Here is a 10904-nt window from a genome sequence, read left to right as displayed (position 1 = left end):
GCTATAATCAAAAATCGTCTCCATGCTTTCCCCTTGCTGATGACTTTGTTTAAAAAGTTTTACTAATTATTTCGAAAGATACCTATTTGTAATCCACTTTCTGAAAATATATAGCATTTTCTGCCGGAAAGAGATTATTCTTTTTGTACTAGATTTTAAGAACGTTCACTCTTAACGTGATGTAATCAAGTTAACGAGATCTTGGTAGACACCTAATTAGATTGCAAGATTTTAACTGTATTAGATGCTTTAGCAAAAGGTTATTTTCTTACCTCTGAACATGCAGGTCAGAATGAGATTAGATTTCACAGATATTAACCATTACTGATCATTTCATATTATTTTCCACCAAATTGATAACATGTCTTTATCCAAATATAAGTTTTTGAATAACCCATATCTTTTGTTTCACTGTGCCATGTATTAAATAATAAATAATCTGGTTAGGGACACAAATTACTACAATCTCCTTGAAAGACCACTGAAGTCAAGCTATAATTGCTTGTGGTCAGGTTGAAAGGTCACTAAACAGTGTGGTACCATTTTGTTTCTGTCCTGCTAAATAATGGGCTGGTTATTCAATTATTAAATTTGCATGGATCTCAACTGTGTTTGAATAAGTTGGCCCCTTAGAAATGTGCATTTTTATGTGATCCCTTTTACAAGCACTTGTGTAACGATCTGGAACTCCTATTACAATAACTTACAACCAGTTTTTAAACAAATTTTATTCATATGTTCAAAAAATTGCAAAGATTTTTTAAAATTGTCATTACAGACACCTTTTGCCAGTGCAAGTAGTAATTTTGGATGACCTAGTGGCACCAGTAGTTTAGTATAATAAAGTGTATCACAGTGGTTGGATATGGATTCCTCCCCATGAATCTCCATATGGAATTTTGTTCTTAGGATGACCATCCAGAGCAGTACGGAGTGGATGCTCTTTGCCTATTAGCCAATTCAAGAGCAACATAGGCACAGATCACTCATCTGCCCTCTCAGTCTGAAAGGTTAGAATTGTATGGGATCGCTGAAAGAAAACGTGTATATGAATTATCTCCCTGCATTTTTGTGCATGTAAATGAACCCGAGAGGCAGAATTCCTGTCTTTGCTCATTTTAATTAAAAATAGGCACTAGTAAAAAGTGCAATGGATATAGAAATCACCAATAGGCTATTCATCTGTTCTTAGTGCTGCTTTGACCAGTCCTATCCCCTTAAATTTGTGTCAATGAACATTAGTGAAAAATTAGTAAAACAGCTGATCCTTGCTCATTGAGTAATCAGCATGGCTTTAGAAGTAATGTACATGCCATACAAACATGCTGGAATCCTTCAAGGTGGAACTAAGCTAATGAATAAGGGTAACAACAAGAACATCAACTTGCATTTAAATGGCACCTTTATTGTAGAAAAACATCTCATGACACTTTACAAAGGATAACAAATAGAAAGGAACTAATGGTGGGAGAGTTAGGCGAGGTAACCAAAGATTGGGTGAAAAGATCAGTTTCTTAGGTGGAAGGAAAAGTAGATACACAGAGAGGTTTAGAGTGAGGGCTCCAGAGGGAAGGGCAGAGGCTCCTGATCCTCTGCCACCAATAGTGGAATGAAGGATGAGGAGAATGCACAGAAGGGTTGTCAGAGAGCTGAAGGGTGCAAGATGGAACTGAAGGTTGGAGGAGGTCACAGAGCTAGAGTGGGGCGAGGCGAAGGAAGAATTTGAAGATGAGGATTTTAAATTTAATGCATTCAGAGAATATTGAAGAAATCAAGTCTATAGGTTAAAAAAAAGTGTAGACAGGAGTTTCAGCAGATGTAGGTGATGTTGCAGTAGTGGAAGTAAGCAGTGCTCGTAATGAATAGGCTATGGGTTTGGGCTGGACAGGACACCAACATTTTGCACAGCCTGATTGACTGGCCAGGGAGGGAGCTGAAGTCAGTAGCAAGCGCACAGTTTATGGTTTTGGTCTTCCCTTTGTTTGGTTGGAGGAAGTTTTGATTCATCCACAAATTGCTGTGGAGAGGTTGAGGAGGATGGGGAGAGATAACCCATCATGGCAACGATCACAGAGAATGTCATTTATAACTTTGGCCAGTGCAGCACTATGAGTGGGACGGAAGTCAGATTGAAGGGATTCGAATAAGAAGATTTGAAGCAGATAGGCATGGAGCCGGAAAGCGACAACATGTTTGAAGATCTTAAAGTAGAAATAGAGGTTAATAATCGACCAATTGAGAATGGGCATTTTGAGAAGGGGGACCAAAGATTGTAGTTTTAACAGGGAAAGGGAATGAAAGGAGTCATTAACAATGTCAGCTAATATGGTGTCCAAGAAAGGTAACTGAGCGGTTATGTGTTGGGTGGAGTGGAGATCGAGGGAGCAGTGGGTGGATGGTGTCATGGGGAGATGAGGTTGAAGGAGATACTGGGGTTGTGGAAAGGAAACTCCAGAATGATAGGTGATTGGAGGTAGGGTAGGTGAGAGGGTGATTAATGGTTGTCAGGGCAGAGGGGGAAGAGGAAGGAATGGTTGCAAGAGGATAGCTATGCAGATAGTCTCAATCTTAGAGACAAAGAAATCCATGAGGGTTTTGTGCTTCATATTGGAGGTAGGGGAGGAGGGAGCAGGGGAAAGGGGTTTGAGGAAGTGGTTAAATCATGGAGAAAAGGAGTCTTGGGTTATGCTTGCCCTTCAGGATAACTGCAGAGTTGTAGAAGGATTTGACTGAGTGGAGATACATAGGTCTCGATATTAACCACCCCATGACGGGCGGGGTGGGGGTGGGGGGGTTAAAGACTTAATTATGGGGAATGTGTCCCCAACACGTCGCACACGTGCCCACCACCTTTTTTACGGCGGCAAGTATCGTGGTGTCCGAATGTTCCAACGTGGAAAGGCAGGACACTTCATTAACATATTTAAATCGGGCTTCCACAGTGCAATTGAGAGCCCAATTTAAAATTCACTGTTGCTACGCAGGTTTCCCAAGGGCTGGGAAATCGGAATTGAAAGGGAGGCAGGAGTTGCTGGCTCCACAAGATAAGTGCCTTTTCCAGCGCTCCTAGTGGGCCAGAAAGAGTGGTAGTGCTCCCCCCGGCCTCTGAAGGAAGCCTTTAGCCTCCCCCTGCCACGATCGTCGATCCCCCCCCTTCCAGCCCTGATGGCCTCTCTCTCCCTCCAACCAAGATGGCACATCTCTCCCCCACAAAGCACCACTCGCCAACCTTCCCAAGGGTTCCTGGCTGCGGCCTCCTGCTGTTGGTTTTCCCTCCAGGCTATCAATTTGGCTAGCTGCTGGGTGGGAAACAGAACGACAAAATGATAATGTGCTCCTGCCGTTAAGTTCGGCAGGACCTCCTCATCCCCGGCCTCATCTGGCTCTTCAGCTGTTTTCAGCCTCCCTGCACCCTCCCTGCCTCCCCGTAAATATCGGGGCCATAGAGTTTGACAAGGTTGAGTCAAAGCTGGCGATCAATGACAACACCAGTCATGCGCCCAATGCATTTGTATTTGTATTCCTTGGGCTTAAGGGAGTGAAGATGGGAACTGTAAACCACGGAGCAGCAGTAGTAGGAGATGGTGATTTTGTGGAAATGAGGGCATTGAAGGTAGAAGTGAGGCAGCAGTTGAACAGATCAGAAGTGGCAGAAATGTCATGATAGTTGGAGGACTAGAGGAGAGGGAGTTTGAGAGTAAATTAGTGAGGGAGCTGGGGGAATTTTTTTTCCAGCAGTGGAGGATGAAAGTCGGGGGCTTGGGAGAAGGCAAGAAGATGTGAACGATAACGGAGATAAGAAAGTGGCCAGAGACAGCCTTAATGGTGATCAACGTGATGTTTTTAGACTTTGCTGAGATGATTTCTCTCTACACAGACTTTCAACATGGAAACATGTCATTCATCCAAAACTAAGGCCTCTGTGTTGTCAGACTGTTTTCCAGTCTTGCATAAGCTGCAATTTCCTCCTGCTAAACATTGAGAATACCAATGTCATCATCTTTTGCACCCACCACAAACTCCGTACGCTTGCTACGATTCCATCCCCCTCTCTGGCCACTCTCTCAGGCTGAACCAGGCTGTTTGCAGCCTTAGCATTCTAATCGACCTTGAGTGAGCTGAGCTTCTGACCCATATCAGCTCCATTAGAAAGGATGTCCACTTTCACCTCCGTAATATTACCTGCCTCTGCCCCTCCGTTTGCCCATCTGTTCCTGAAACACTCATCCATGCCTTTGTCACCTCTAGGCTCGACTATTCCAGTGCACTTTTGGCCAATCTCCCAACCTCCACCCTCTTTAAATTCATCCAAAACTCCCCACCCATATCCTGTCCTGCACCAAGTCTGGCTCATGCATCACCCCTGTCCTCATTGATTGGTTCCTGATTCCCCAATGCCTCCAAATTAAAATGTTCATGCTTGTGTTTAAATCCCTTCATGCCTCACCCCTTCCTATCTCTGCAACCTCTCCATCCCTATCCCCCCCACCCCACCCCAAACTCTCAGTTCCTCTGACTCCGGTCTCTCTTGGATCCCCCTCCCTTTACCTTTTGCATTTTTCCGACATTACTCTCCTAACTTGTCCCTGTTACTTGAAGAGAAGTACGTCAGAACTTCAAATACTGCTATTGTGCTGGGGTGGTACTTTGTATTGTGTGCTGATGTAATACAACAGCAATTTCTAACACAGTAGGTTCCTAAACTCAGCCATATTTACAGTCAGGCATCAACCATTGATTAGGTTTTTTTCCTACAGGGACAGGGAGAAAACTGCTCTATCAGATTTAATTGCCAGTGTGTGACAGCATAGAGTGTTTGCCTATGATTTCTGCTTAGCGTTTAACAAAGAGTTTTAAACACTGAGCAGTGTTACTTGGAGACATCTAATTTATTGCCACAGTACGTCTTTGAATGGGACAAAATATTTTGACATGCTAAAACAAAAAGCAAAAAATTGCAGATGTTAGAAATCTGACAGAAAAACAGAAATTGCTGGAAACACTCAGCAAATCAGGCAGTATCTGTGGAGAGTACAGAAGAGTTGATATTTTGAGTGTGAACCTTTTGTTGTACAACAATAAGACCAAAACAAATTGTGGGAAGACGGCTGTTTGCTTTTGATGAAGAAATTCAATGAAGTTAAAAATGCTTTGAACCAGGTGTGAATGGATTGTGTCAAAACTTCTACTGGGGGCTGAAATTATGCCAAACTGACAAACCTAATGCTATATATTTGTGATCCTCCTCAACACCCCACGTTATCATCCTCAAGTCTTTGTGTCTTTAGGCAGTAAAGATTGTTGGTATTTTCAGTCGATCTTAACTTAATTGGGTTAATTCATTTTTCTTTTAACCTTCAGTTAAATCCTATCACTTTTTGTCCTGAAATACCCCCAGCGAACTTCATAAAACTGTCACAATAACCCCACAGACACAGCAGACTTTACCCAATAAATGTAAGACCATACTAAACTACTTTACATTCTCTTACCACAAGAAGTGCTTGGTCACTAGTTGACTTTACCAGAAGCTTCTCAATGGTAGACACTTCACAATTATATACAATTGCGAAGATAAGTACTTCCATTTGCTATAATAAAATTGGAAAAAAGAAACTTGTCAGAGAATGACTTTATGGACAGAATGTCTAAGTTAAAAAGCAAAATTATAGTATGAATAATATGCATAAAATTGTAAGAATATCATGTTGCCTTTACATGCTCTTTGCTGTTTTATGTTGTAAATGTTTGGACGCAGTATAATTTGTATTAGAGACCTCAAAGGTTGATTTTGCAAATAATTATTTTTTTCATATCTTCACACTTGTATAACAAAATTTGTTTACTTAAAATGTATATTTCACTATACATATAAATGCATGTTCTTTTTTATACATTGGCTAGATAGAATATATAACTTCCGAAATAATTTGAACATGAAAAAAAAACTGTTAAGGGTAAATTCAGTGATCCTGTGCTCCTAGTGGGGAACTGCACACATGGAGCATGGACTGGAATAAGGTCTCGAACACTGCAGTGCCAATTCTACTATCATGCTTTTCTTTTTGTCACCTGATACCTCATACCTTTAGATACTACCGCCGTAAATGCTGATGTATTATAGAGAACAACAAATGTCTTCATGCATGTGATATTCCAGTTCACTCATAATGTTGCCATTCACATTTTATCAGGTCAGCCTAATTTACAGAATTATTTATTATACTAGTGGATCTCCCTTACTTTGCTTATAATGAGTTGAAAGTAAAGTTGTTGTAAGGGGGCACTGGAATGTGGGAGTGGGAAGGGATACACTTAGACACTAAAAGGATTTGGAAATAAATTTGTAAAATATATGTTCAGGGACAATTTCAAAATATACTTTATTTCATGAAATTTAAAGATACACATGGTTTACACACAGCTCAAACATAGGGCACAAAATGCAGCACAGCAATTCAAAGCAATACAGTACAGATCGTATACACTATAATCTCATTGTTACAATTTTAAAAACACAGTACATATTTTTTAATACATTCTGTACAATACAAAGTGGGGTGGCTTTATACGGTGGACTTTCCCCAAAGGGTCTTTGCGTAGGCTGCATCTCGCTTCAGTGTGTCCCGCAGCATGTACTCCTGGACCTTGGAGTGGGCCACTCGGCAACACTCGGTCATGGACAGCTCCTTCAGCTGGAACACCAGCAGGTTTCGGGCGGACCAAAGGGCCTCCTTCACCGAGTCGATGGTCTTCCAGCTGCAGGTGATATCTGTTTCCTCCTGGCTCCACATTAAGGTAAGCTAAAGAAACTTACTTGCAGGCTTCCTCCATGGCCTCCAGCAATCCCTTTAAAGACCACTGGTTAGGCCTTTGTAGAGCCTGAAAATGTAGTCAGAGTTCAGTCTATCAAATGAAGCGCTTTACCAACTACAACTGTGCCTGCAATTCCCAAGATACTTCAATCTCTGGCAGTGCAGAATTTCCACCTGTGCAATAAGATGATTGGATACAACTTGAAACATCTCTTTCCTCATGCTGTAACAGGAGATCTGAGTTTCTTTCATTCTTTCAAATGATTTGAAAACAAGCTAGAAAATGAATTCTATGTATGCAAGTTATACACTTATTAAACAAGCTGTATCTTTATTTACTGTTCCAGTTGCAGTGGATAATGCACTTTGGGTGGAACTTTCCAAGCCTCCATGCCACTGCAGGACCTCACATGCAGCACTTATCGGAAAATTGCAAGTACTTTGCCTGCGATTTTCCATCCATTCACAGTAATGGGAGGAAATTTGCAGGCAATGCACTCGAAACAATCAATCAAAAAAACTTTGCCTCTTCAGGAAGATTTCCCACAAACTTCTTTCTAAATCTCTCCCACTTCCACACTCCAGCAACTGTCTATTATTCATGCTTTTTTTTTGGAAAATACTGTTACTATATGTTTATTGATATAATGAAATTTCTCCCCCTTCACAGCACACATCAGAGGCATGGAGTGACTGAGAGGGATCCGGGTGCAAATACTTTCAGATCCGGGATAATATAGACTTGGAGTGTGAGAAGTAAACTTAAAGGATAGGGGGTGAAGAGAGAGCAGTTAGAATACAGTCAGAAATATTGGATATGAAGGAAAAAATACAAAGCCAGAATCAGAAAAGGACAATCATAAGAAAATGCAAAGGAGTTGAAAAGAAAAGAAATATGGGAGCAAATGTTGAATTATATTGAAAATCGGTATGTAGATAAAGTGTGAAAACATTTGCTTCCCCGTGGCCCACCCCTCCCCATGTATTCAAAGGCATACAGGAAAATTGATTGTGCATGGAACAATTGATAACATGCTGTAATCACGTCACTCATTGCATTTACAAGTACCTTTTTAACTTTTCACATGAAAAATTAAAAATAAAGTTAAAAATGAATGGTGACTCTTCATGTGTGAGGGGCTCCTGGGACCCCTCAAACCTTGCTCCTGTAACACCATAACACTGCTCACTCAAAGGGGGCAATTTTAACCTAAATCACCTGCGGGAATCTGAATAGATCAGATTGAAAGCCAGGTTTACACCCTGAGGAATTTACTCTCTATTGAAGTCAACGGAGAGCAAAATCAGGTGGGGTGTTAAACTGGCTTTTGACACGATCCGGTTTCCCGCCTGGCGAGTTAGGTTAAAATTACCCCTAAAATCTCAGGAGTAACATTTTACGAAGTTTAACAGCTCTGATTGAGCGTCTCTTAAGCATCTCCCACCCTGTGTGTGGGCAGCACATGGTCAAAAACAAGTATCTTAAATTGTAAAATTATGGATAACAACTTAAGTTAAAAAAAAAATTCACTTCATACCAATAAATTTAAGGGGGAAAAAAATAAAGCCACAATTCCTATTTTCCTCACCCAATCAACCATTATTCTTGAAACTTTTTTTTTTGTAAAATAAAGCTAATATATGTGCTTATCATTATAATCAACTCTGGCTTCCTTGACTCCAAATCACATCAAGAGCAGAGTCTCCTCCGCTGCAGTCGGTCTAACTTGCCCCGGAAGGCTTTTTACCCGGGCACTTTCACCGTGACCTCGGGTTGCTTGGCGGAAACATTTAGGTGTTACAGAGGGAACAGGACTGGAAGATCTTTAAGGATTTACATTTTACAACAAAACAAAACACACAAAAAAAAAATACCGGCGGAAAACCGAGAGGAAGCGGAGCGGGGTGCGAGGAGATGGCGGGGAACTTCTGGCAGAGCTCGCACTAGTGAGTGTCGGATCTCAGGGGTTCCCAGTTTGAGGCCTAAACTGAAGGAGATTCAGTGAATTATTTTTCAAAGTTTCCCCCCACGTCTTATTTCACACTCCAGGTCGTTGCAGTTTCTTTGATCTGCGTTGTCCCTGTGGCGGTGGAGGTTGGATTAAATTGTGGCCTTTCTTCCTGTTCTGCTGTCTTTGAACAAACTGTGTTTGAGGCTGAAATTACTGAATAATTAAAACAATCTCTTGGGGGGGGGGGGGAGAAACAAACAAACAAATGAAAGAAAGAACTTGAATAAATGAGAGCAGGTGATTTTTTTTGTTTGTTTTATTGGTGGGGGTGGTGGTGGAGAGGAAAAGATGTCCAGCACGAAATAACAAGACCGATTTACAATAAATGTATTTTTATAAAAGTGTCCTAAAAATCGAGTTTATTTTCAAAATGTAATTGAAAGGTTAGAGGAACCAACTGAAATAGTGGAACCATAAGGGGAAAATTGTGACTGTAAAGTCTGAATGCTGCAATCTGACCATCACACCAAAATTATATCTTGGTGTTTTTTTGAGGTCCTGTCGAATAGTGACTTTTGGATTTTTGTTACTCTTATTTGTTTTGAGGTTTTATGGACGTGTATACTGTTTATTAGGTATTTAGATCTCGGAGGTAGCTCATAAGGAAGGACATGCATTTGTATTGCGCTTTTCACGACCTCAGCACGTCCCAAAGCGCCTTACAGCCAATGAAGTACTTTTGAAGTGTAATCACTGTTGTAATGTGGGAAACGCGGCAGCCAATTTGCACAGAGCAAGGTCCCACAAACAGCAATTTGATGATGACCAGATAATCTGTTTTAGTGATGTTGGTTGAGGGATAAGTATTGTCCAGGACACTGGAGATAACTCCCCTGCTCTTCTTTGAAATAGTGCCGTGGGATCTTTTACGTCCACCTGAGAAGGCAGACGGGGCCTCAGTTTAACGTTTCATCCGAAAGAAGGTACTCCAATAATGCAGCACTCCCTCAGTACTGCACTGGAGCGTCAGCCTAGATTTTGTGCTCGAGCCTCTGGAGTGGGACTTGAACCCACAACCTTCTGACTCAGAGGGGAGATTGCTCCAACTGAGCCACAGCTGACAGGGAGGAGTTGTATTTTATTGCCTGCTTGAACTCCACAACTGTAGTCAGTGGAGTTGTATTTACATAGAACCTGAGAACATCCATTCTATTATAACCACTGTTTAAATCTAAAATGGTTAATGCGGTAGGAGGACTTGACTTCCAGCTAAAGAGTGGTGAGTTTCAGTCCTTTGGCTGCTTGGACTGACTGTCAGCCAGTCTGCTGGATGGAGAGGCAAATGAAGGCGAGACAGTCTTTGTGAGAAAAGAAAAGCTGCGGCAAGCTGAATGTATTCTCAAAACTTCATTTCTCATTGACTGATAATTGAATGATATTTCTGTATAACCACGAGAGAAAAGCTTGAACAGTTTGCTCGGTCAGACCGTTTGATTGTATCCAGAGTAAGCTATTTCTCTTAATGCAGTGAAAAAAAAACCCAATTGCCCCTAAATCGTAGAGTTGATGGGAGATTGCCCATCAGTTTCACTGTGACACCCACTGTCTGAAAAGAAGATAAATAAAAAGCTAAAATGGAACAAAAACTGTCTACCTCTTATAAAATAAAATCCTCCAGTGCATGTTATTCATCATAAGGCAATAACCTATCCCAGGGTTTAGTTGATCATGATAAGTCTTCTGAACTCGTAACATACTTAAACTTGTAATATGTCCTCTGTGCAGCACAATACCATTTATCAGTGTCTGTTTTAAATACTGTACTAAGTTTGTGTTTGTCCTGTGCCAGCTTGCAGTGGATACTTGATAAGCAAGATGTAATGAAGGAGCGGCAGAAAGATTTGAAGTTCCTGACAGAAGAAGAATATTGGAAACTGCAAATATTTTTTGCTAATGGTAATGCTGACCACCAGTGTTTCTATCAATTATTGCTAAAGAGAGAGGCAATGTGGGAAAAGCAAAATCATTTTATTCTTTCCAAAGAACATTATTGCTTTATTTTGGAAGTTCAGTGCAAGATTTCCTTAGTTTCATAATTTTTTGCTAACATTTAGCATGTCTGATATTTTCAGGCAAA

The 10904-nt window shown here is 41.0% G+C and overlaps 1 protein-coding gene across 1 annotated transcript in view; it reads left to right on the top strand.

Moving 5' to 3' along the window:
• Positions 1–8591: 8591 nt before the first annotated feature.
• Positions 8592–10904, top strand: part of ccnc (cyclin C) — a 29043-nt gene continuing 26730 nt past the window's right edge. The window contains exons 1-2 of the mRNA XM_067984780.1: positions 8592–8762; positions 10617–10723. Of these exons, the coding sequence (XP_067840881.1) occupies positions 8731–8762; positions 10617–10723 (139 nt within the window). The 5' untranslated portion in view covers positions 8592–8730. The remainder of the gene's footprint in view (positions 8763–10616; positions 10724–10904) is intronic.

The sequence above is a fragment of the Heptranchias perlo genome, chromosome 5, assembly GCF_035084215.1.
Source record: "Heptranchias perlo isolate sHepPer1 chromosome 5, sHepPer1.hap1, whole genome shotgun sequence".
In the NCBI taxonomy this organism is placed as follows: domain Eukaryota; kingdom Metazoa; phylum Chordata; class Chondrichthyes; order Hexanchiformes; family Hexanchidae; genus Heptranchias; species Heptranchias perlo.
This window is presented reverse-complemented; position numbering and strand designations above follow the sequence as displayed.